The sequence below is a fragment of the Protopterus annectens genome, chromosome 11.part0, assembly GCF_019279795.1.
Source record: "Protopterus annectens isolate FY-2018-M chromosome 11.part0, PAN1.0, whole genome shotgun sequence".
Lineage (NCBI taxonomy): Eukaryota > Metazoa > Chordata > Ceratodontiformes > Protopteridae > Protopterus > Protopterus annectens.
The window spans coordinates 775513992-775541832 of NC_056745.1; the positions used below are offsets into that span (position 1 = coordinate 775513992).

At 41.4% G+C, this 27841-nt stretch overlaps 1 protein-coding gene across 5 annotated transcripts in view; it reads left to right on the plus strand.

Moving 5' to 3' along the window:
• KIAA1549 (KIAA1549 ortholog) overlaps positions 1 to 27841 on the plus strand; it is a 2575340-nt gene that overhangs the window by 2138432 nt on the left and 409067 nt on the right. For all 5 annotated transcript variants that reach the window (XM_044088205.1, XM_044088206.1, XM_044088207.1 and 2 more), the window contains one exon: positions 19702 to 20037. In XM_044088205.1, coding sequence (XP_043944140.1) covers positions 19702 to 20037 — 336 coding nt within the window. The remainder of the gene's footprint in view (positions 1 to 19701; positions 20038 to 27841) is intronic.

A 27841-nucleotide genomic window follows, 5' to 3' on the forward strand; every position in this document is an offset into this window, starting at 1 on the left:
CCCCTTGGGGTTTTGTTGTTAGACAGCTCAGCTTCAACTTCTTTGTCAAGGCAGGGTCAATGGGTCTCTGTTGACTTCCTTAGTCAAGTATTTTTGGTTCCTACTGTGGTAGTGTTATGCTCTTCATTGGCTTCTGCCTTTGAAGCAGTGGGATGAGCTCTCCACATGACTGGATGTAGGACATCATTGCTTCACTCGGGTTCTCCACTCTGTAACTGTCTGCTCTGGGTCTTGAGTCTGCTGATTCTGTTTCATCAGGGTAGCCAGTCAGTTCAAGCCTTGAGACAGTCCTCATGCATAACTCCCCACACACTTGCAGGTCTTCCTTGGACCACCGTCCTGTGTAAACCTCCCTGAAAGGCTTAAGTGCAGAAGGAGGAGCATTGATTCCCTGCAGGAATGCTTGACGGAAGACAGTGAAGAAAGGGAGGGTCCCCCAAGTCACCCCAAGCATCTGATGCAGAATGGTGGATGGCCTAACAAAGCTCCTTCCCAGGAGGAGTCTGTGTTCCTTGAGGCTTTTGGAACTGGTTCATCTACTTTCTAGGAGGTTCACCCAGTGGATGTAATGGTGAATCTCTTTTCATTTCAGGCTTGGAAGGATCCAGATACAAAAGATCCCACTCATAGAAAGCCAGACAAGAACCTAGTTGCACCCAAGGACCATACCCGCTGGAGCAGGGGTTCCCCACTTGATGCCATGGTAGTTGCAGCATCCACCAAAAAGGAACTTGCCAAGGAAAGTCCTTCTGTCCACCCTGCCAACTGGGAGTCTAGGGCCTTGGACAGATTTGGGAAGCAAATTTTTGCTTCATTGACCTTTGCCTTGTCACTGAATTAATTGGCAAACTTTACAAGGTTCTAGAAGGATTTTGTCAAGGATCTTTCCAAATTCCTGTCAGGGTTCATGTCGGCAGAAGATAAAAAGACTGTTTCTTTGCAAAGGCCACTCTTTAGTCCCTGTCAGACACCTCCATGCATCTGATCTTCCACTCTGTGGAAGGTATCATGAGAACGACAGGTTCAGGCATTACTGTTAGGAGGCATGTTGGATATGTCTTTGCAGAGCCATTCAAGACATCCTTCATCAATGCACCCTTTATTTGTACTCAGAGTTAAAGAGACCCTTTCCGAGAGCGAGCAGGATGAGAAAACTCTATCTGCAGTAGGGATGCATTTTTCATGGAACCAGAAAAGGTGTAGAAAGATGTGGTTCTGAAAATTGCAAGGGGTGTCCCCAGGACACCTGTGGAGATAGATCCCCCTGTGGCAGAGGGGGGAACTGTAATGGTAGACATTGCACATGTGACAGAGGGGGCTCACAAAACCAAGGCTTCAAATATCTCTTTTCTAAGAAGTCTTTTCAGTGTCACTGAATGCTTGCCCGACTGCTGCACTCTGGAGGGAGTTGGGAGGGGCACTTATCTCTGCACCCAGAAGCCTGGACTCCATCATCAAAGATGTCTGGATACAGAAAATAATTAACAGAAGCTATTATGTTCCCTTTTCCCTTCCTTCCTCCACATTATTAAGAAAAATTACCTGACTTGTCACCCTGTCAGAGGAAGGAAGCAGCCTTATAAATAGAAACACTGCAAATAAAAAGACTCATCCAAGAGGTCCCACTAGACCAGTGAGGGTTCAAAACTTACTGGAGACTCTTTTTGATGCCAAAGAAAACCAGAGACCTCAGGCCAATATTAGACCTAAGCCACTGGAACCAACTTGCCAAGCACTCGAAGTTCCGAATGGTCACAGTTCAGTCCATTCTCCCTCATTTGCAGAAGGATGATTGGTTGTGCTCAGTAGCTCTCCAGGATGCGTACTTTCACATAAATATAGACAGATGGTCCAGGAGGTACCTGTGCTTCTGGCTGGGGGCCAGTTCAGAGCCCTGCTCTTTGGTATCACCATAATCACCCCCATCTGCAATAACAAATAGAAAAAAATAAATTAATCCTGGAAGGATTATCTTCTTATTTTTCAGAGGCTGTTTCTGGGGTTCAACCCCCAAAACCTAAGCTTATGGAGCCTTGACTAAGCCTTAAAGGCCTTCTGGATCCTCAACTCCTTCGTTGACTCCTACCACAGAACCACCATGGGAAAAGCACAAGTCGGATCCAAAGATTGCTCCAGTTCAGCCGGCATCGGAGTTGAAAACAGCTCCCTCAGATCCTAGCACTTCAGATCAGAAGCCTTTGCCCAGGACCAGGTATTCCCCCTCAATAGACCTGGTACCCTCAAGAGTACCTTCCCCATATCTTGAGTCCTACTGGCACTCTAGGTCCCTATCTGTAACTTCTTCTCATTCTTTCAGAAGTCTGACCGAGGCTGATGTGGCAGAATGATGAGGAAATTTCTCTTGGTGTAGATACAGATGAGAATTCTCCTAGCTCCTATCCGTTTGGGTCAGAAACCCATGTTTGTACTACTTCGCCATTCTTGGCCCCTTCTCTGATCTGATCTATTGTTTCAGAGCCCTTGGTTCCAAGTCACCTTTGACCATCTGGATCGGATCCGAAGATGTTAGTATCTTCAGCTTTGAGGCTGTGTCTGAGTGCACCAGCTCTGACAGTTTTGGAACTGGACAACACTCAGAGCCAAAGTGTCCCTGTCAGATCTGAGGTGTTAGAGTCAACTCCGAAGTTTTTGGAGCCATCTGTTCTCATCAGAGCCTCAGCATTGGACAGCTCAGCTCCAACCTCTGCCTCTGGTAGACTGCCTTCAGGGCAGGGTGAGCCAATGGAGCAGAAGTGTGGCTTCTTGCTCCATTGGCTTCCTTCTTCCCGGAGCATTCTGCCTTTGAGGTAGAGAGTGTTCTCTGCTTAAGCATGTTGGACAGTTCCTACTCTCTCAGATCTTCCCTCTGGATCCCATGTGTCTCTGCACCTTGAGCCCTATCATTCAACACTATAGAGACAGCCAGCCCAAAGTCTCCGGGTTACCATGCAGGGTAATACTATCTCTTATGACATTTCTTTGGAGCACCCATAAAAGAAGTCCCTAGGAAGAGGTAGTGCAAGAGGAGGCACTTACATTCCCCTCAGGAGTCCATCACCGATTGTGATGAAGGGGAAGTGTCCCTGTGAACACCACCTGGAGACATCCTTAAGATTCCTAGGCAAAGGGGTGGTTGGTCTACCAATAACCATTCCCCAGAGAAATCAGTATTCATGGAGGCCTTTGGGTCTGGCCTATCTACCTTATGAGTAACTTTGCCCATTGATGAACTCATTGACTTGATCTCTAGGCTGGCGTGAAAGGAGCCAGACACAGTTGAGCTAATCCTCAAAAGACCGGATCGGATTCTGGGATCACCTATAGGAAGGGAATTTTGTAGCAAGGGAGTGCCCACAGATGCTGTGGTCATGGCGGCAGCCACTAGTAAGGAACTTATTGAGCAGAGTTCCTCTGCCCATCTTACTAACAGGGAGTCTTGGGCTTTGGACAGATTTGGGAAGCATTTGTATACTTCAACAATCTTTGCCTTAGATCACTGAACTACTTGGCACACTTTACAAGACTACAAAGGGACTTGATAAAGGAACTGTCAGAATCCCTTTCTGGGACCACTACTGCTCAGACTCAGACTTCTGTGGCCTCACAGATGGCAACCCTACAATCCTTTTCTAATTCATCCATGTGGCTTATGTCTCATGCAGCTGAAGGTACCTCAAGCGTGACGAGTTCAGGCATTTCCATTAGGAGGCATGCCTGGATGCACCTGTGTGATTTTGCAGAGCCTTTCAAATCCTTGTTGATCGATGCACCATTTGATGACAGTATGTTGTTTGGCCTTAAGGTAAAGGACACACTCTCCAGGTGTGAGCAAGATGGAAAGACCCTCTCTGGAGTAGGAGTACATTTTTCGACCCCTCAAAGAATCTTCTCAAGGAATCAGTGATACAGTCAAAAGACATGGTTCAGAATGTCCCAATGTCCTTTCCAAGATCTATGTGGAGATAGTTCCCCAGAGGCAGAAAGGGGAACTCAAAGGGAAGATGCCGCCCATGTGGCAGAGGAGGCCTGCAGAACCAAGGATCTAGAGATTCCTTCTATGACAGACCCTACCAGCTCTCCTGAAAGGAGGTCTGATTGTCTCCTTCTGGAGGCAATTAGTGGTCTATTATCCCTGCACCAGAGAGCCTGAGTAGACATCACGCAAGATTACAAGGGTTATTTTCAGAGGGTATATAATTCCCTCTTTCCTTCCACCTCCATCTGTATGCAAATTTCCCAATGTTCCACCCAGGCAGAAGAAGGCAGCAGCACTACAAATACAAAAGCTGCTAGAAAAAAAGAGTCATTCAAGAGATCCCACCAGACCAAATAGAATCTGGAACTGACTCAAGATTCTTTTAAGTGCCAAAGAAAACAAGGAACTGGAGACCAGTTTTGGATCTCAGCAATTTGAACAAATCAGTTCAACAAAGTTTCAGATTGTCACGGTTCAGTCCATTCTGCCATTCTTGTGCAATAATGACTGGATGTGCTCGATAGACCTTCAGGATGCTTGCTATCACATAAAAATGAACAGACAATCTGGAAGGTATGTATGCTTCCGGCTAGGAGCCAGTCATTATGAGTTCATAGCACTGCCTTTTGGCCTCCCCACAGCACCCAGGGTGCTTACCAAATGCATGGCAGTGGTAGCAGCTCACTTAAGACTACAAGGATTCCGAGTGTTTCCATACCTGGATGACTGGCACATTACTGCCCTGATCAGGCATCTACTAATAAGAGCACAAGATCAGCTACTCCAGACATGCTCCCATCTTGGGATAACCATAAATTCTAACAAATCTCAGAATTGTCTCAAACACTGGAATTCATAGGAGCAAATTTCAACACAGTATCAGTGACAGCTTCTGTTCCTCTCTCAGGAGTAAAAGCTATCAGATTCCAGGTCAGAAGAATAATTCACAGTACCACGGTCTCAGCTCGATTGAGTCTACAAGCCTTGGGATCAATGTCAGCAGCTATAGTCCTAGTTCCGCCAGCAAGATTTTACATGAGAATTTTTCACTGGATGTTAGCAACACAGTTTACCAAGACATGCCTTCCCAAGTATTGGATAATCAATTCACAAAGAAACAATGAGAGGATATATGTATGTCTCCCAAATCTGCAACAAAATCTAGAAGATTTAGTTTTTTTTGGTTGGAAATGTTTACATAGATATTTTTATATCCCAAACAGAGTCCAGAGAATTTTTCCTCAGATAGACAGTAAATATTGGAGGTGTGATGGGAAAGAAAGAGGTAATTGGGAACATATTTTCTGGGCATGTGGTGAGTTGGCAGACTTTAATAATTCCCTGTGGGATGCACTGTTGGAGATGCTGGGCGGGCAGATTGGTGTGATGACGGAGATGATTTTTATGAGCTGTGATACAGAATCGGAATTGCCTAGACATGGTAAGGCCTTGCTGTCTCTAGTTATGGTGGCTGTGCCAAAGAAGCATTTACTAGAAAATCAAAATCAAAATCTAAACCAGCTATACTAGAAGTAGTGAATACAGTAACAAAGATAAAACAACTGGAATTGAGATCTTTAGAAATGGGTAGGAGTAAACTACCTAGGGAAAAATGGGAATTGTGGGAACAGTACACACAGGCAAGGAATGAGGTTTAAAAGAAGACGGGACTTAAATGAGCTATGTTATGTTCGACTGAAAATGACTGGGTAGATTTTAAGTGATGTATAATGTTTGCACCTGGGAGTGTGTTAGTATAGTTTGTGATGTAAATGCTTGCAACTAGGATTTTGTTATTGTGGTTTGTTTTTATTTGTATAAATGTTATGATTGCCTGTGTTGTAAGTGATGGTTTAATAAAGATGTCTCTTGTTTAAAAAAGGCAGGAATTGAATAATTTATTTAATTTTCCTTAGGTTATATGATATACAGAAATGTGAAGTATAATGTTTGTAAACGTGAACTTGTTAATACAGTTTGATTATTTTTATGTAAATGTAAATTTGCCTATGTCACAAGTGATAATTCAGCAAAGGTATTTAAAAAAAAAAAAAGCACATGTCAACCCAAATAAGAACCACTCAGGCCTCCAAGAGATACCTTTGATGGTGGATTTGATCCGATCAGTTTTTACAAAGCCATCCATTCATTCTGCCTCAACCCCGAGGTCATAGTGACCACAGATGTATCCCAGATTGGGTAGCGGGGCACTTCCTGGGGAAAACAGTTGAAGGCACTTGGTCCCCCAAAGAGGCCAAAACACACATCAATGTCCTAGAAATGAGAGCAGTGCTGTTAGTGTTGCAGGCCTTCCAAGACTGTCTCCCTTTTGGGGCAGTTGTGATTCAGACAGACAATATGTCAGTAGTTTGGTACATCAACAAACAAGGAAGAACGAGATCTTACCCTATTTTCCGAGAAGCCCTCATGGCAGTGGGTGAACACATCCAGTCATTTTCTGATATCAATGCACATTCTGGGGAAGTCCAGTGTGATAGCAGACAAATTGAGCAGGTCCATTCTACCACTTCACAAGTAGTCCCTCAACATGAATATGGCAGAAATGATTTTTCCCCAATGGGGGTGGCCTTGCTGTTATCTCTTTGCATCTCCCTTAAACAGCAAGTGCAGCAGCTTCTTTGCCATAATCCCCCAAAGGGGGAATCACTGAGAGAGCTCTACTACATGATTGGCCTCCCCAGTCTGTTCTATGCATATCCCCCCAACTCCATTGATCCCCAAATTTTTGCAGAAAGTTTTTCAGTTGAAGATTAAAGTCATCGTCATTGCATTTTACTGGCCTTGACAGATTTGATTCCCCTTTTGTTGGCCTCATCTAATTTCCCTACCTTGGCTTTTGGATCCGATTCCAGATCTCTTGTCTCACCCAACAGGCAAAATTCACCCAGATATCTCAAACCTAAAGCTGACAACGTGGTTTCTCCACTTTTTTAACAGCCATACAACCTATGCTCTTGTCCCCTGGCCATCATATGCTTTTATCTTCCCATAAAGCTTCTACAAGGTCACTTTAAGGAAGTAAATGAAAGATGTCTGATTTTTTGGGCGCTTCAGGAACATATTGACCCCTTTTCAGCCCCTGTACAAAGTGTCTTTAGATTTTTGTCAACAATTTTCAACAAAAGAATTAGCTCCTCAACCATTAGAGTTCATTTAGCAGCCATCTCTAATTTTCACATTTGACTTGACAACTCCACCCTGGCTTCATCTAAACTTTGTAAGGCTTTTTTGAGAGGTACGCTTCTTTTGAGGCCTCCTTATAAAGATCCATCTCCTCCATGGGAGTTAAATTTGGCACTGTAGGCCTTGATTCATTACCCTTTGAACCAGTAGCAAAATGTGATCTTAAGTTTCTGACCTATTGACTGTGTTTCTAGTGGATATCAGTACTGCTAGAAGGATTTCAGTACTTCAAGCATTGTCTTCTAAACTTCCCAACTTGATTTTTCATAGCGATAGAGTAACATTACAAATCAGTCCTTCCTGTGGTGGTATCAGAATCTAACATCAGTCAGCCCATTAATCTGCTGGTTTTCTTTCTTAAATTTGAAAACAAAGATGAATATATGTTGCAGTTATTGGGTGTTCACAGACAATTATGTTTTTACTTACAAAGAACAAAAAAGACAGATCAATTATTTGTCTCTTTTGCAGACTCTAAATTGGGTAAATCAGTTGCAGAGGTAACTTTAGCCAGATAGCTAATGGATTCTATATCATTTGTCTACAATAAGTTGGGTTTGTCCTTACCAAAACCTTTAAGAGTTCATTCAACTAGGTTCACGGCTACTTCTTCGGTATTTCTATGTAGGACTTCCATGAACGACATATGTGAATCTGCAACTTGGGCCAATCTTCATACCTTTATTACTCATTACAAAATGGATCTGGTCTCGAGGGGAAGAGCAGCCTTTGGCTCAACTATGCTCAGGAATATCCTTCCTTAGAGTCCACCTGGGATTTTAGGTAGCTGGGACTCTGTCCCAACTGTTGAGGAATGAATGAAAATTGACAACATGAGATAAAGAAGTTCTGTACTCACCATAAAGTTCCATCTGTATTGTCCATTTTCATTCTTCCTCAACTCCCCTCCCACCAACCTCCAACATTTTTCACAACTGATTTCTGGAAGAATGAGAACTTACAAGGACACCACTGTTCCTTATGTTGAGCTCCAGACAATGGCTTCTTTTGTCAAGAATATTATGCTAATATTTCTCACATTATGTTAACCAGCAAACAAGATCTGAGGTATGTTACGGTTTAGTGCATTATGGGTAAGGGAGGAGTTTGAGTGTTTTTTAGTGGTCATAAGCTAATATAACAGCAGAGTCAGATCCAGGGGTTGAATCTGAAACCAACCTTTATGGAAGAATGAAAATGGACAACAGAGATGGAAAGTTATGGTGAGTACATAACTACTTTTATTTCTCTCATTTCTTTGCTTGAGGTCACTCCGACCTTGTACAAGGACATCCCCTCATGTCATATGTCAGTGTGGGATCACAAACTCGACCCCTGTGCCACTTACATCTTTTTTTGCTGCTTGCACAATCTGTCAGTGCAAGTATTCATCTTAGAAGATGTGGTGTATTCAGTGCCAAAGGTGTTGAAACATTAAAAGTATCTTTTCACTGATCAGTATGCAGTGCTCATACCAGTCTACTAACTGTACTGCATGGGAGTGGAACACAATGAGAAGCACTGCTGTAAGAGCCAGATGTTCAAGTCAAACACCTGCAGGAGACTTAAGGAAATGCTGTTAAGACTACTTCATTGCTATCAGGAAGGTGGCCCTGAAAGATTCTCAGCTGATAGATAGGCAGAGGGTCCCACACACAATAACAGACCATGGTCATGATGGCATGAGAAGAAATATGAAGACTGGATAACCATTATATTTTCGTCCTGCAAAGTCTACCTTTGAAGTTGCCTTCTTCTCTTCTTGAGTTGCGAGCTCTTTGAGTAGCATAGGATATATTTCACACTTGTCACTGACTGTTAGAAAATTATAGGAAATGCAACCCTGACATTTACTATAGGTGGTGAACATGCAATGCATTTCTATAGTTGGCCTGCTTGTATTGGTGGTGTTTTGTTTTTCCAATGGCTAACTTCCTTTGTAATAAGTACCTGTTCAATAGTTTTGTATATATAAGGCTGCACATATGTTATAGATTCCTTTCCTAAATCTACCCAGATGATCATGTGTGATCCTGTAAGTGCCTCGTCTGACAATATGCTTATCTTGTCCTTCCATTTGGGTAAAACAATTAGAAGGCCTGAATCAAATTTATTAACATATGCTATGTTGTGTCATTTTTAGTTTTTCCCTTTGCTTTCTTTCTCTTTTGTTATCCCAAATAAACTGCTTAATTTACTTTTTCATATTCTTCCATCTCTGATTATTCAGTTGATATATATGAACTTGAAGTACATAAAAAAACAAAACAGGTGGTCCAAAACATCTTAATCACATGCATTTTGTTGTCTGTGGGTATAAATAACAAATTCCTTAGTCTTTATCTTACAATCTTTTGAGTAATTTCTTCTCATATTTCTTTAGCTGCTTGCTCAATATCCCATTCAACCAAATTCCCAAGTATCTCATTTTCTCATGACCCCACAAAAAAGAAGGTCTGTATTAAGTCATGTGTTGGGACATAGTTTATTATTATATTCTTTGTTTTTGCTTCATTTGCCTTATATCCTGCTATACCAGTAAAATAGTTCAGTTTATCAAATATAATTTTTATGTCAAGTTCTGTATTGGTAACATAAAGTATAGTGCACATATAGTGTATCTGGACCTGTCCATTGCCTTTGGCACTATTCCCCAAGCAGTCATTATTGGCAGACTTCTAAATCAGGCTGTAAATCTTTATGTTATGTGGTGGCTAGCTAACTGGTTGTCTGACAGAACCCATGTAGTTAGAGTAGCAAGTGCCACTTGTGAAAGCAAAAATGCTACCAGGGGTGTACACAGTGCTCAATGTTGGGACCTCTCCTATTTGTAATCTGTTTATCAGACCACCAGGCCAAAACTCCTGGCCTATAGTTATCTAAGTTTGCAGATGACTATAAAGTGGGTGTTGTTTTTCGTTCTTCCTCTGACTCACAGGTTGATCCATTGTGGGTTATACGGTGTTAATCAGTACAAAGACAATGACCTCATATTAAATGTGAATAAATGTGGCATGGTTCATTTTGGAAATCAAAACATTTTTGCATACCATATAGGTGGTATACCTTATCCAGGTTGTCTTGTTGATAATTTCTTATTGTTTGACCATTGTGTTTCCATAGTGGTTTGGAAAGCTTCTATCTAGCTTGTATAATTTCCAAAGCCATGTTCACCAGATGAAAAGAAGTCTTAATTTCCCTTTACTTGTATCTCATTAGACCAATTATTGAATATGATACACCTTTTAGCATGTATTTGTCTAAATATATCACCGTACTTGAGAGACCGCAGAAATTCATAACTAAAAAAGATCAGTATCCTGAAAAATCTTAGCTATCAGAATAGTGTAGTAGCCCTGTCTTTACTCAGTCTCTTATAGACTCCTCCATGGATATCTATTTCTAGCCATGAAAGATCCAGTCCTCTTTGACCAGCTATTCCTTTACAGAACAAATGGAACATCGATTACCTGGTTAAAGGAGGTAAACCTTCATCAACAGATAAATAAGAAACGTTGATGTAATAGAGTCATATCCTAGCTTATCTCTCACAAGCTTCCACTACATGACAGAGTAGCATGCTTACCAGCTTGAAGGAAAACATAGATAATTGGATGGGCAGCCTTAAATTCTCCTATGGTCTATCTTGTCTTGCCCTTCTTGAGACTGTAGGGAATTTTTGAATTTTTTTTTGGCTAGGCTTGTAATGGTCTGCAGACTAATTGCCTAAGACTTACCTATAAACCTGTGTCATCTGCAAACAAGGAATTTTTTTTGTTTGTATTTCTCCATTTATATCCAGTTATATTTGACTGTCTGTTGTCTCGAACTAATGGTTCTAATTACAAAGCAAGTAGTAATCAAGAAAGTGGACCCCCTGCCTAGTTCCTGTTGTAAGAGTAAATGCCTTTGACAGCTCACTGCCACACTTACCTAGCTTGAGCACCTCTGTAGAGAGATTTCCTCATAAATTCCCAACTCATATTGTCAAACGCTTTTCAACATCCAAACCTATTTACGTGTGTATATTGTTATTGTCCAGTACTTCCTTTTGACTCATAAGGGTTATGTTAATGTTATCATATGTTTGCCTTCCTATTGTACACTCACACTGATCCAGGTCTATGCCATTCTTTATTCTAAAATCATCAGAAATGCTTTGTATCATGATTCAGAATTGAAAAAGGGCTTTATCATCAAGAGGATCTATCTCCTCTTTTGGTATATGTACTAATATCATTCTATTTCCATGTCATAGTATTCAGTACTCTTTTGAACTGGCCTCCAAGGCTTCTCCGAAACACTGCACATGGAAAACAGTACTCCTAGCATCTTTGGCTTCGGCCAGAAGAGTGTCTGAGTTACAAGCTGTCATGGCCATTCCCCCTTTCCTTATCTTCCACAAAGTCAGGGTAACCCTTAGGACAAATACTTCCTTCATGCCCAAGGTGGTAACAAGCTTTCTTTAAACCACGCTGTTTACCTTCTCACCTTGTTTTCTCACCCTCAGAGTGACAGTGAGAGAGTCTTACACTCCCTTGATGTGCACAGACAGCTCAGGCTCTACTTAGACAAGACTAAAATTATCAGAAAATCTGACCAGTTGTTTGTCTCCTTCCACCCCAGGTCTCTGGGGAAAGCTGTAACTAAACAGACAATTTCTGCTTGGATTTCATGGGCAATTACCTTCTGCTATGCACACCATGGGAAATCCTTGGGTTCTAAAGTTAAAGCACATTCCACTAGGGCCATGGCTTCCTTAGGAGCCTTATTTAAAGGATTAGACACTGCCACCATTTTAGAGGCAGCTACGTGGACGTCTGTCCACACATTCACCAAGCATTACAAGTTAGATCACATTACTAGATCCAGGGCTGGATTTGTCAGGGCAATCCTCCATAGATTTCTGGAGAATTCTTCCCAGCCACCACCCTCTACCTCACAGAGAGCTTTGGCACTCACCCAAGAGTACTGAATACTGCCACATGGGAATAGAAGGACATATAATAGGTGTGTAAAATCTTACCATAGCCATAGATGTCCTTCTCGTCTCATGTTGCAGCATTCATAACAGTAGGGAGGTGGCTGCCTGCAGCACTGGACATCCAGCCAGAATACCAAAGTCATAGGATAAGGGGTACATGCAAAGTTGCACGTCATAGCCATAAACCAATGTCGGCTATAAAAGTGACGTCTGCACGTACCCAACCCAAAACTTTTCTGCTGCAGTAATCTACGGACCTCTGATTGCCAGCTCCGGGAATCTGTTTGCTCATTTGACTTCGACTGTCTGCTACAGATAAGTACCCTTTTGGGTTTTTTGATTTTATTCCTTCTTACTTTCCAGATGTACATGTCAGCTAGGAAGGGAAAGTGTGCTTGTGGAAGACAAATTCCACATAACGACATGCACAATCAGTGTTTGTTTTGTTTAGGAGAAGGCCACTACTATAAGTCTTGTGATATCTTTCGGTCCTCTGTACCTAAAACTTGGAGTAGCTGCTTGGCTGCTTTAAAGTTATACTTAGAAAACCAAAGATTCCGACATTTGACATTAGGGATGGAGGGTGGGGTAGGTACTTCCAAGGAGCCGCCTCGGAAGAAGGCCAGAAAGGTTAGGCCTGACACCCATGCTGCATCTCAGCAGTCTGATGAGACTCTCAAGACAGATGTTAGCCCAGTGTCCCATCAGACATTGGTTTCACCGCTAGAACCGGGAACCATGGTGGAAGCCAGTTCAGCTGAAACCCAGAGTACATCTACTAAGGTTGATCAGTCATCAGGTCCTGATGGTGGGGGGATCCACGGCTCGTGGCATCAGAGGAGCTTAGTACAGCCTTACCATCCACCTCAGTGTCAGCTCCAAAACAGACTCCTCCTATTTTTCCTCTTAAGAGGAAACAAAAAGAAAACAAACAGAGCTACAGAACCAGCATCTGCATGGGAAGCCTTTTCCAAGAACTTGTTCAAAGCATTCCAGGCCCTTCAGTCACAGGTGTCCCAGCCAGCCCTACCACCTGTGCAGGCCTTGGAGGAGTCAGATAAAGAACTCTCTTCTTCTGAATCCCTGACTTACTGTTCCCAAATTGACTCTCCCAAGGACTTTGCTACTCCTGAGGAGGAGGACACCATTAGTCCTGATTCTCCTGGGGATGAATTCTCCTTTGGGGATACCATTACACTTAAGAAAGAGCATTTTAAATGACAGGTCTCTGATGTTTCTGAGACTAAAAAGAGGTATTTTGAACTTCTGCAGATGGACCAGCTTTCTCCATCTGTAGTTCCTCCTCTGCTTCCAGCTTTTCATGATGCCTTTCAGGCTGCATCTCAGGTCCCAGATTCTCAGCCCCCAGTTTCTAAACATCCTGATAGGTTTTACAAGGTCCCCAAGGATGTACAGTTCTTGTTCAAGAACCCCCCTGCAGACCCAGCAGTCATTGCTGTGTCAGCAGACAAGTCCTCCAGACAGCTGCCTTCCACTTTTCTATTCCTTACAGATAAGGATAGCAAATTCATGGATAGACGATGGAAGAAAATGTATACTTCTTCCACACTAGCCATTAGAGCTAAGTTTGTTTTAGGTAACCTGTCCAAGACCTCTCCATTAATACCAGATGTGCCAGATTTTCCTGCCAAGTCTCAGCTCTCGGCACTGCTCTCTACTGCTTCTCAGGTGACCATGCACTCCATCAAGTGCAGTTATGATGCTATAGAAGCATCATCCAAATCTGCAGCATCAGGTTCTGTTCTGAGACGGTACTCCTGGGTGAGACTCCAGCCCCTACCAATGGATGTACAAGCCAAATTACTGGATGCACCACTTGAAAATAAGGCCCTTTTTAGCACTGCTTCATCAGAGCTCCTTAAATCTCTCCAAGGAAAGGGCAAGGAGTTGCAAAATTTGAAACATTTGCTAGTCTCGCCTATTCCGAGGTATCATAGGAGCTACCCACAAAGGACCAGTTTTGTAAGGAGTCAGGCTTCTCACTCTCCTGTTCAACAATCTAAAGGACGGAGACACCCTAGGATGCAAACCACTCCTAGACCCTCCTCCACTTCAACCCCTACTCCCTTTTGGAGGCAGCCTGACCCAGACAGAGCTCCTCCACTGTGACTCAAACCCTTTACCCACATTCACCCCCCCCCCGTCCCTCCGCCTCACCCTTTCCCTCCCTCTTGGTGGAAAGTCACCTCAGAGGCTTGGATCCTTTCCATCATCCAAAAAGTTATTTTATGACTTGCTGGACAGTTCTTACTTTCCAGGGGACACCTCTGCCCCCTTCAAGCCAGCTTCACCTCTTTCCTCCAATTTTGGATCAGCTCCTAGCGAGGGCAAAATAGAAAAAGTCCCTCCAGATCAGATAAACAAGGGATTTTACTTCAGGATGTTTTTGGTCCCAAGAAAGGATGGTCCTTGGAGAACAGTTCTGGATTTGTCTACCCCCAATCTATTTCTCAAGATGCCTACCTTCAAGATGCTAACCTTGCAGCATCTCTTACCCCTTATCCCCAACCAAGCCTTCATGGTATCCCTGGATCTCAGAGATGCCTATCATCATATCCCCATTCATCCCAGCTACAGGAAATTCCTACACTTCTCAGTAGGTTCCTTACATTTTCAGTTTTTTGCATTGCCATTTGGGGTCTCTATAGCTCCAGGAGTGTTCACAAAGTGTCTAGCTTCAGTTGTCACCCACTGCAGAATGCAGGGCATACAAATGTATCCCTGCCTAGACATCCTGATAATCCTACACCAGGACTGCCACTCCCTTTAGCATCAACTACACATGGTGTGCAAACCTTGTCAGACCTAGGGTTCACAGTGAACCAATAAAAATCACAAATGACACCTACTCAAGATCTTGTCATCTTAGGGTTCAGAATAAGAACAAACAAGATGGCAGCCTTCATCCCCTGCCGGAAGGTGGAAGTCCTCACACAGTACTTCCAAACTCTTCTTTCTCTCCAAACTATCTCAACTAGGGAATTTCTGAAGGTCATAGGCCACATGGCATCCTTGATTCCCATTCCTCCCTTTGCAAGACTGCATATGAGAAAGTTCCAGTGGGTCTTGAAGAATCTATGGAACCAACACTCCCATTCCCTGGATGTTTCCCTTCCTCTTCTCCTACACTTGAAAAAAGAGCTGGAATGGTGGATTTCATCCATCAACCTCAATCAGGGAGTACCCTTGCAGATCCCTCCACCCTGACAACACCTCTACGCAGATGCATCAGATCTGGGTTGGGGAGCAGTTCTGGAAATCAACAACAATCAGAACAAAGTTCAGGGAGAGTGGCCCACCCAGAGACAATAGATCCCATCAATATCAAAGAACTGAGGGCCCTTCTCTTGGCACTTCAAGCATTCCAACAAATTCTCCTACCAGGCACCGTGAAGGTAGTTACAGACAATATAACTGCCCTGTGGTATAGCAACAAGCAGGGAGGGACAAGGTCCTATCCACTTTGCACCTTGGAAATTCAGATTTGGTCCCTAGCAGCAAAACTACACATTCAGCTGCAAGCTGTGTACATTCCTAAAGCAGAGAATGTGATGGCAGGCACCCTTAGCAGAACCTCAGCATCCTCTCATAAATCAATGTTTCACAGGAAGGTGTTCTTGGATCTTATTCACAAGTGGGGTATTCCTCAGGCAGATCTGTTTGCCTCTTCCCAGAACAGACAGATGCTTCTGTTTTGCACCAGAAACCCACATCCACAGGCCTGGAAGGTGGACGCCTTCTCTTTTTCTTGAGCAGGGATGTCTCTTTATGCCCCCCCCTTCACACTGATTCAAAACGTCCTTCTGAAGATCCAAAGGGACACACCAAAAATCCTGCTGGTGACCCCCTTTTGGCCAAGACAGCATTGGTTTCCCCTATTACACCTATTAGCCAAGGGCAATCACCACAGGTTACCTCACTGATTCAACCTGCTCACACAAGACAGAGGGTCCCTCATCCACCCTCAGGTGCTTGACCTCAAACTGTCCCTATGGTTGATATAATTTTGATCCCCTTTAGACACCTGTATTCAGAGGCTGTACTTGATGTTCTGCAGGAGGCTAGGAAACCTAGTAGGAGAAATTATGTATCTAAATGGAAAAGATTCTAGAGGTGGTGTCTCAAGAACAAACAGGACCCTTCTCTTGTTCCAGTACCCATGGTCTTTTCTTACTTGTGTGAGCTTCTGCATTCAGGACTGATGTACTCTTCTGTAAAAGTGCATTTGTCAGCCATCTCCACCTGCCTTCCTTTGGTACCTCCTTTGTCATTCAGGTTAGACATAAAACTCTTCTTAAAAGGGGTTCTTCATGTCAGACCCCCTTGTAGACCTATCCCTCCATCATGGGATCTTAATTTTGTGCTTAAAAAACTCACTCTGCCTCCATTTGAGCCAGCTCACTCAGCATCACTCTATGTACTGGGAAAACAGTACTGCTGGTGGCCCTTACATCTGCCAGGAGGGTCTCAGAAATCCAAGCCCTTATGGTTACTCCTCCTTACCTTATCTGTCATAGAGACAGGGTTTCTCTCAGGACTAATCCTTCTTTCATGCCTAAGATGGTTAATGAGCTCTCCTTGAATCAGACCATTAATCTACCTGTTTTCTTCCCTCATCCTCTAAACTCCTCAGAAAGAACTTTGCATTCCTTGGATGTTCATAGACAACTAAGGTATTACTTGGACAAGATCAAATCCATTAGAAAGTCTGACCTGCTTTTTGTCTCCTTATACCTTAGGGCCTTGGGGAAGGCAGTGTCAAAACAGACAATTGCCTCATGAATTTCTAAGGCAATCTCTTTTTGTTAGGTCTTTCATGGAAAAGAATTGAGTTCCAATGTGAGAGCTCACTCTACCTTTTTTTAGGGGTGTTGGGTAGGCTTCCATTCTGTAGGTGGCCACTTGGTCTTCTGTACATACCTTTACCAAGAATTACAAAGTAGATTTGATTTCTACAGCCAGAGCTGGGTTTGCAAGGTCAGTTTTACAGGGTCTCATCGACCCCGCCTCCTAACCCTCTTCACAGGCTCCTACCTAAAGCTTTGATACTTTCCCTAATGTTATGAGTACTGCAACATGAGGAATAAAAGGACATAGTATAGTTGTCTAAGAACTTACCATAACCTTAGATGTTCTTCTCTTCCATGTTGCAGTATTCAGTCCCCCCTCCTACCCCTGGTTTCATTTATTTATGCTTTCTTGGGTGGGATTTCCATTGCTTCCTTACATCCAAACAGGGCACGACAACAACTGCTACATACCTCTATGATACGTTTACCTCCTGGACTGATGGTATATGTGGTTCTGAAAGGCTTCCTTTTCTTCTTGTATCCCACCCAGGGGGACTACTGTATGCGGCAGTCAGTTCTGGTTGGGTTCGTGTAGACTTCTCTTTTATAGCCGATGCCGGTTTACGGCTCTGACATGCAACATCGCACATACTCATTATCCTCAGACTTTGGTATACAGATGTCTGGTGCTGCAGACAGTCACCTCCCTATGTTTATGAATACTGCAACATGGAAGAGAAGGACATCTAAGGTTATGGTAAGTCCTTACACAACTATTCTATGTCCTTCTCTTCTATGTTGCAGTATTCCTTCCCTTCCACCTTCCCCACCTGTTCATTTTTTGGTTCTTCTTGAATGGCACTGAACTTACACAGTTTGGCTTGGGACTGGGGTCCGACTGGGGCACTCAGTTCTGAGGTCTGGTGCATGCAGATGTCACTTTTATGGCCCACATACCTCTAGCTATGTCAGATGTCCCATGCCCCTGACAGGGACTGTAAGCATTTGAATACTGGCCGGACGAGCTTTGGCAGGTGAGTCTGGAATATAAGACAATTGTTTGTTGGCTTTTTCCAAAAGGGCTAGGGCATAATTGGACCTATGGCTTTGGTAATTTATTGCCCTGAAAGCTAGGGTAGAAGATGTGTAGACCTTCTTCCCCAGGTGTTCCAGGGCCTTGCTATCTTTGGCAGCATTGGTTCCCCCTCCTCCAGCATTTAGCCAAGGGCAATCACCACAAGTTACCCCACAGAGTGGACCTTCTCACACAGGACAAGGGGTCTCTAATATATCCTCACTGGCAATCTCTACACCTCACTCTGTGGGTGATAGAATTCTGATCCCTTACAGAAGCCTTGGAGGCCGATTCAAAAGAGTACTGAATACTGCAACATGGAAGAGAGGGACATCAATGGTTATGGTAAGATTTTACACAACTATTCTTCACTGCTTCTTTCCAAGTCAAAGGCATCTCTCCAACTATAAAAAAATATTGTAAAAAAAGTACTAGCCAGGCTTATTTCCTGTTCCTTCCTTTTTCACACTTATAATGGAATTCCATCACTTTCCCTGTATTCTGTTTTTTCATTGCTTTTTTAATTTCATTTCCCTTTATTTTTGATATTAATACCCCAGTTTCTGCTTCGTTTAACTGAGGGAGTTGTAATTGTTTCAAATATGTTATCCTTTCCTGTGTGTTACTGTCAGCTCCTATGTTATGTATGTATAATGTACTGTAATACATTACCAATATGCTCATAATTTTCCATGGATCTGTTTCTAGTATAACATTCGCATAAGTCCTGATTTTAGTTATCACTCTTTCAATCTTTTGTTGCCTTCAGTGTTGAATGGCACTCAGCTAAGGGCTTTGGAGCATTCCCACTCTTGCTCAAAACCTCTGCTGGGGGTCAGATCCAGATTAGAAGACTACAGAATGTAGAGAGGATAAGGATATTTGCTGCAGATGGGAGCATATATGTCAAATATAGCCCACAGACTGGTGTTCAAACTGCAGACTTCACTGTCAAATACATATCTATTTGCTTGCAGAGGCACTTTTATAGCACAGTAAAAGCACACTAAAGAGACAGTTGAGTACACTGAGTCAGTGTTAACTGTGCAAAATCCTAGCTCAGAGCTGAGTGTTTAATAACTGTCTCAAGCAAGAAGAAACAAGAAAGGAAGGGAGGAGACCACGGGTGACTTCCTTGAAGGCATGCAGTTCCACCAAAGAAAGACAGGAGGATTTAAATAATGGGAATCGAAAGTCTAGAAGAAGTGAAGAAAATAAAAGAGAAAAAATAATAGTTTGAGTAAGCGCAGTATGAGTAAATGTCAGTGTCTGTTAGGAAGTAGAGAGTAAAAGTTGAACAGCAAGATATCAGTGGAGGAGGGTTTACAGACTATAAGGCTTATTGCTTACAAACTAGGACTCTGAAGCACTTGTAGTAATAATAATAATAATAATAATAATAATAATCCTGTTTTTAACCAGGTAGGCCTATTGGACAGTCCCTTTTCAGGGGTGACCTAGGAGCAATGTGTGATTAAGTCAGACAGTAGGCAAATGAGGGCTGAGGGGATCAAATGTTGTACCATAGGATTTATAGTTCACAACCATAACCTCTGAGGCAACTGCCTAGAAGAAAATTCTAAAAATGTAAAAGATAACTCTGTGCTTATTCTTAGTTCAGTACTTTTTTCTTGTATTTTTCTCCTTATAGTCTGATCCTGATGTTCCTCTGGAATCGCAGAGCCCTTCACCTTCTGATCCTGCAATGTATCCTTCCTCTCCACTCAACCAGCCACCCCCTCCATATGTCCCACCTCAGCCATCTATCGAAGAGGCCCGACAGCAGATGCATTCTCTTCTGGATGATGCATTTGCACTGGTGGCACCCACAAGCCAAGGGAACAATGTTGCCAGCACCACTGCATTACCTGGGGCTACCATAGGGCAACCAGTCACTTCAACACCTAGCCGAACAACAAGGGCAACCAGCTGCACACAGTGGACAGCACCTTATGGTCCAGTTCAGTCAGCAAACATTCCATTTGCAGTAAGTAGATAGAAGATTTTTCTCATAAATGAACATTTTATGTCATTTTGTTAAGATTTATCTAACACAACTGTTTGTGTTTGAACCAAATACAACACTTAGGTCCAGAGGACCAGAGGATCTTATTTATAGTATTTATTTTGTATAATGTTTTCAAACATTTAATGTTGTTTATTGACCATATGAGTAGAGAGAACAACAGACATACCTGTGATAACAGTTTTCAGAATTCAGTCTAAAGTGAGTGCCATAACTGGAACCAGAAGTAATACAGCAGCAAGCAAATAACAAGTAACATACCTCAGCAGTATGAGAACATAGAGAAGCACATGAAAATAAATATAATTAACGAATGTAAAGGAAGAATGGTAATTACATGCACATAATTGTGGATTTAAGCACTAATTGAGTCATTCTGAGCATGTACAACAAGAATAAATATGAAACGGGATTCCAGGGTTTAAGAACTGCTAGAGTCTGCCCAGCTGCATTGATGAAGTCCAGAATGACTAACAGGGCTGCCTGCCTGCTGTTAAGGGCAGGTAAGATGGTAGATGCTCAGAAGAGTGAGTAGGGCAAGCAATAGCTACAGTCCACATAGATCTGTTTCTGAAACAGCAAAGTGAGACTAATGAGCGACCACTCAAGGGCAGATTTGGAAACGTGAATATTATCTATGCAGTATTTCAGATATGTTTATACAGCTTATGCAAAGAAAACAGACAGTGACAAGATAATTTAAGGAGTCTTAGTATTGTTAGAAGAAGACTACCCAGTTGATTCTTAACCTTTTCAATCTAAGATGTTGTACTTAAATACTCATCATATGTATATTTTATCCCCGTTTATTTGTGAACTGAACAAAGTTTTGATTTTGTCTTCAAATGTAAAGTATACGTTTCTTTACTTCCATGTTACATCAGCACTTAACATTTGTAGAGATGCTGTCTTGCATTCATTAAATGTATTTGTATGGGCACTACACAGACTTTCTTCACAAGTGCCAAAGACCATAAATTAATTTACCTTCACCAAGCATTTAAATGACACTGTAGTGATTTTTATGCTTTTATACAGTCCTTTGTGAAGTCATCAAAGGTCAGTAGGCTTATATTATTTCTACAGTTATAATATTTATCTGTTATAGCTATCTGTCAGGCTGTACAAGCAGATATTATAGATTTTCTGTGCCAGCTGTCAGTAAGTTAGAAGGGTAGTGTGTTCAGTCATTTAGGAGCGAGCTGAAAGAAAGAAATAATTGACATACAGATATGGATTTGAAGGAACATGTAGAGAATAAAGCTTATAATCTTGTAGATTGTATAGCTGCATTGCCAAAGATAATGATGGATATATATTCTTAAAAGACAGAGCTGGGATAGAGTAACATAGGTCATTGATAAGAAGGCATTTGAATGTAGACAAGTTAAAAAACAATGTTGCTGCAAGAATTTTCTAGTTGAATTGCACAGTTTATTAGGAGTGAAGAACTGGGAAGATCGTATGCTTGTAATTCTAGTGGTATTATTTGTTTTATTTAATTTTCTTTATTGAGGTACTTAATCCACTTTTTTTCTTGGAAACCTAGAGAAGAATTATTAGCTGTAGAGAATGTGAAAATATTACAAATGCCATAAATAGACTGTGAATGGTAAGATCAGATCCGGTGTTGTCTTCACTGTCTGACTTCAACTTGTGGGTCATTGGATCTGACTCCAATCTAACATTGGGCAAATCCTTTCGATTTCAACTGGCCGGGCTCCACCTCTTCTACCCACTGCACTGTGTACCACGGGTTTCAGAAAAAAGAAGAAAAAAAAGCACAAAGTGTTTCTACCAGCTTTGAAAGATAGTAAAGCAGTTAGCAAGTGCTGTCAAACACAACGGTAGTAGCTTATTTGTTTACCATGTATGAGCAGGACAAATTATCAAAATCGGGGAGAGTTTTTAAATATTGCTCTAATTCACTTAAAACATTACTAGATGGAAGGTATTTCATCAGTATGCATTATTGAACAATAAGAATTGTGAAACTCTGTTTTTGCAATTTTTGATTTAATTCTCAGTGATTTACCAGAAAATTAAAGTAGTTTAGAGTCAGGGCAAAAATATGAGATGAACTCAGGGACAGTTGAGAGGCATACACATCAGGCAGAAAACAAGCTGTTTTTACTTCTGCCACAGTCAGTAATTAGTGCGTAGCACAAGACCCAGTATTAGTGCTTAGAAAGACACATAACAGTTGCTAAGTGCTTGTCTAAGTTCTCTTGATATTAGGTCTCACTCTAAAGTGGCACTTAACTGACTTGTCTTTTTCCCCGATACTGGAGCGTATTCACAGTGTTCCCAGCCGTACAGGTTTTTTAATGATTCTAGCTTTGCAGGTGCTGTAAGGCAAAGATGGTAAGTGCACATAACATTGTTAATCTGTCAGTTAAGGAAATGACCGTACCAAGGTGAATAGCTTTATTGAATCCAGTATTATATAATAATTTATTTTCACTGGGAATGGAAAGTAAAGAAATGCATAAAGAGTTCAGATTATGAACTGCTGAATCCCCAGTTCTAATGTCACAGACACAGTAGTTAAATATGGAAACATTGCACATTATTTACTGGCCCATTTTTTGCAAACAGTATTGCAGTCTAATGAGTTTCATTGATTATCTGAGTGTTTTTTTTCAAGGAAGAAGAGTTGATGTTCATCATTTGATCACTCTTGCAGTAGCCTTAGCTGTATGGGTTATATCCTGCACAGGATATAACAGCTGGTCAACTTTCAGAGCTTGAAGGCATCTTTCACACACCCTGACCATTGACAGCTCAAGCAGAGCTGCAGAAAGTCAATAGTTTAAGTGCCAGTCTTGGCAGAGCTTTCCTGCCACTGAAGAGTGCTCCTGTTATGGACTTTCAAGGATCAATGTTGACTAGACTTTCTCCATTCTTAGGCAGATAAGTTCCAGTCAGGGAAAAAAAAATCTTGTGTTTTGGTTTTATGACAGAAATGTAACTTTTAATGTGAAAATAGTTAATTTAAGCTAAGCAATTGTTGTTTACTGGACTGTCACATGACTGTTCAGTCACTGAACTGAAGTGTTACTTTTTACTTCTGTGGAAAAAAGTTGTTAAAATTGTATTTTTGTTTTTTTTTTCTGGCGGAAACTTTTGTTAAATTACTTTTAGGTACTGGTGTAAGAATATGCTGTGCTTTTCATTGTGTATTTTATTGGAAAACATTACTTTTTTAGTACTTACCTGTTTTACCAATTGATGATGTCATTGTTACTTGGGCTAAAGGCTGCATTTTCAGCTTTATTTTTGAACAACTTACTTGTTCCTTGATTCTTCCTTCTTCCGGCAATAAAAAGAAAAATATTTCCAGGCATCATTTTCCCCTTCAGCAGGCTTCAAATATGCCTCATCTGGAGATGGGTGACTCTGCTGTGGCCATTTCTGGTTCCTCTGACCATACATTTCTAGCTTGGTTTCCTCTGGTGTAGTCCCTTCAAGCCCCATGGGGCTGGGAGTTAGACATATCCTCTGCAGTTGTTGAGTGTCCTTGGCAGGCATGGGAGAACCACTCTTCTCAGTCATGAAGGAAGGTGCAGGGTTTGCCTTTTTGCCTAGCTGGACTGTGATGCCTGTCCAAAATTTTGATTTGCCTGACAGGTGTCAGTCCTCTTATGTGAAAATTCTTGTTCAACATTTAGCTTCCCCATCTCGGTTACTTCAGACAAGAATGACTTACTGAGCTTAGATCGGGGCTTAGTTCAGGCCCCTTAGTTAGTTAGACCCCTCTCATTCTAGTGTTACTGTTAAGAGTAGAAGAAATTTTTTTTCTGAAAATTCCCAGTATAATGAACATTGAAATGATTTTGTGAGAACAGTTTCTCTCCTCAGGTGACTGATTCAGATTCTGAAGAGAGTGTTTCTTCTGATAGTCATTTAGAATTTTCTTTTTCAGAAACCGTATATAGGATAAACCTGTTGCTTCATTGGGAGCATGATATTCCAGTATCCTTAAAGAAATGTTATGATTTGTTAAAACCGGAATTTCTGCACTCTTCTCCTGTTCCTCCTGTACTTTTAAAATTGGATGATGTTTTTATTACAGCCTGTAACATCCCCGACAGCCTGCCCTGCAGTCCCCAATAAGGCAGATATATTATGTAAAGTTCCTCAATCTTACATATTTTTACTTGCTAATCCTAGATCTGACTCTGCAGTAATTTCTTTGACAAATCCTGTTGTTGATAAACATTTGGGGAATGCTAATCCCTGCTCGTATATTGGAAAAGCTGTTGGTAAATTTTGTGGAAAAACATGTATCCATCTGCCACACTTTAGAATTCTTAATTGTCATACTCATTTGTTTTTGTCTCTTTTGAGAATATGAAGTACATTACCACCACTTACTGCTTTCTTGGAGAAAATCTTCCATTAATTCACTTATTGCCTCTAAGCCTGAAGTCACCAAACCCTCTTTGAAGTGTGCTTAATGATTCAACTGATGTCTCTTCCAAAGCTGCTGCTACTGGAATTGGTTTGAAAAGGTTTGCTTGGTTCCATGCTCAAAATATACCAGAGGATGTTAAAGATGCATTTTTGAATTCTCTTTTTTGATAGGGAGGTTGATTTTGGACTATCTGGTGCTAAGTTCCTGAAAAGGTGTGATGAGAAAAGGAAGCTGATTCAGGGGATGACTTGGATTTTTCAGCCTTCCTTCCTTCTTCAAGTTTGTTAAAGGGTTTGCACCTACCTCAGCACATTTTTTCATAAAAGCAGTCTAAACAGACACAGCGAACGTGAGGCAAACAGACTTTCAAAAAAGGAGTTGCATGGAAGCCCAAAAAAGAAAGGAGGAGCCTGCCATAAACAAGGACAGTCCAACAAATCTGAATGAATATCTGCAAATAGTAACCCCCCTACACACCCTGGCAAGTCTTTAACTCTCCCCCCAGATCTCATTCTCCATTTCTGTCTTTGACAACAAATAATCTCATTCAAGTGGGTTGTGATACCTCAGGGGTACAAATGGCACTACTTCCTTGTCAGGGGTTTCCTCCTCATCCTGCAGATCAAACTTCCTTTTTGCATCCTGCTTTTCAGTATCTGCTGAATCAAGAGGGTATTACAAGCTGTCCCTCTCACTCTGATAGTAAGGGATTTTATTCGAAAATGTTACTGGTACAAAGAAAGGAGATCATTTGTAGCTGTTTATTTTCATAATCAGATTGTGAAAGTTCCAAAATTCAAAATACTACCTCTCCTTTCACAACCTCTTACCTCCAAATTACCCCTTTCTATTTTTTAGTAACCCAGGATTTAAAAGATGCTTGTGATTACATTTCTACAGCCCCAGCTTTCAAACATTTCTGTGTTTAGATTAAGTTCTCGGGTTTATCTACTGATCCCAAGGGTGTTTACAGAGTGTCCAGCTCCAGTGGTGGCCTACTGTAGACTGCAAGATATTCACATATTTGCTTATTTAAATGACTTGCTTATCTTTGCAGAGTATTTTTCAAAGTGTTAGGAATCTGTCATTTGGGTAGGAGATGTCCATCACTGACTGGGGTTTCAGGAGATCATTCAAAACTCTTGACTGACTTTTTGTTACAGGATTGTGTTCCTAGGTCGTTTCCTAGAGTATCTCTATTCAAGGGCTTTTCTTCTACAGGAAAAAAAATAGATCTGTTACTGAGTTTTTCCACTCAGTCCAAGACCAAGACTTCATCAAGAGAATTTCTCAGTATACTAAGTTTCATGGCATCCACAGTTCTCATGACTCCTTTAACCAGACACCACATGAGAAAGTTTCATTGGTATGTATAGTCCCCAGTTTCCTTTCCAGCACCATCACAATCTATAACTTCAGATGCCTCTGACTGTGCTTGTGGAGCAGTGCCTATGGGAGTAAAAGTGCAAGGTCTTTGGAACAAATAGAACAGACCAAAACACTTAAACATAAAAGAGATGTTGGCAGTCATAAATACACTTAACTCTCTCAGTCTTCTGTGGTCCGCCTAGGCCATTACAAGTGATTTCAGACATCATAGTGATGTTAGATAACAAACAATTAGGGGTGGTCCATATCTTGTCATCTGTGCAGATTAGCAGTGGTAGCCTGGGATAAAACATTTCAGTGCAATCTCACTCTACGTGCATCTTTTCATTAATATTAACAGAGTTAACATTATTATTATTGCTTCTTAACAAAATATTGTGGCAGCAAACTGAGCACGATCAGGATGGACACTCATGAATGGAAATTACATCAAAGGGTCTTCCAGGACTTGAATCAGTTGTGGGGAACACCACACGTAGACCATTTTGTCTGCATTCACAACAAACAGCTGGCAAAATTCTGTTCCAGAATTCATTGGAAATGGGCCTAATAAAACAATGCAATTTAATTTCCTTGGACAGGAATGTTCCTGTATGCCTTTCCACCCTTTTCACTGATATTCAGGGTCATTCTGAAGATTCTGATCATTGTGATGACTCCCTTCTGGCCAAGGCAACAGTGGTTTCTCCTTTTGGAAATGACCAAGGACAATTACCACAAGCTTTTTCACAGATTAGGCTTACTTACATATGGCAGGGATTGTTTGATACACCCCATTTTGTTACAATTTCAGCTAACAAGTTGTATGATAGAATTATAATACCTTTTAGGTACCTTTTTTCTGAGGATATGCAGGAGGTATTAATGAGGGCAAAGAAACCTGCTACTAGGAAATCATATATTACTAAATGGAGAAGATTTTCTAGTTTATGCCAAAACAAGAACCAGTACCCTTTGAAGGCTAGCATTTCTCTGATTGTACAATATTTGTGAGTGTAATTATCCCCTAGCCTTCCTTATTCCTCTATCAAGGTTCATTTTCTGCCATTTCAACATGTCTTCCAATGAATCCTCCCCTTTCAGTGCATTCCCATGTCAAAATGTTTTTGAAAAGGGTTCTGCCTACCCATCCACCTAGAAAACATGTGGCTCTTTTTTTAGGATCTTAACTTTGTGCTGGAAAATTAACTCTTGCTCTGTCTGAACCAGCTCATCAGACTGATTTGAAGTTCATATTATAGAAGACAGTTGTACTGATTGCACTGACGTCTGCAAGAAGAGAGAATGGACTATACACTGTCATGTTGGTTCAATAGTATCTCCATTTCCACAAACATAGGGTTTACTTAAGAACTGTTCCTTCTTTTATGCCTAAAGTTGCATCCAGGTTTACTTTGAACCAAACTGTCCATCTCCCTGTCTTCTTTCCAGAACCTAAAATAAGAGAGAAAGGATCCTTCATACACTACATGTCCATAGATATATTATCTTAGTTTTTATCTGTGCATGATGTGGAATAGTTTTTGGGTGTGTGTTCAAACTTGCAATTAAGGGCACATGTTGCTGTGAAATATAAATTCTGTTTAGTCTAACCCAGTTATTGTACCTTTGGGAATAATATGTAAATTCTTTCAAAGTTCCTGCTACTGAATACACATATTCCATAACAAATATTTTCATAAATGTCTTCAGAAATCTACCCTATTTTATTATGTTTCCCCCTTGTAGGTCCCCATGATGCATCATCACTATCAAATCATGTTTCATTCTTCACCTGTAAGTAATATTCTCTGCTGAAAGCCGATTATTTTTCCCCAGATTTTCATAAGCTTCATAATATAAGTTTTTGGTGAAATATAAATACATACCAGTGTAATTCCCCTCCCTTGCTAATAGACCTTTACAATCACTAATCTACCATTATTATATTTTTTCCTCTTCTGTCACTATTGGAGCCCC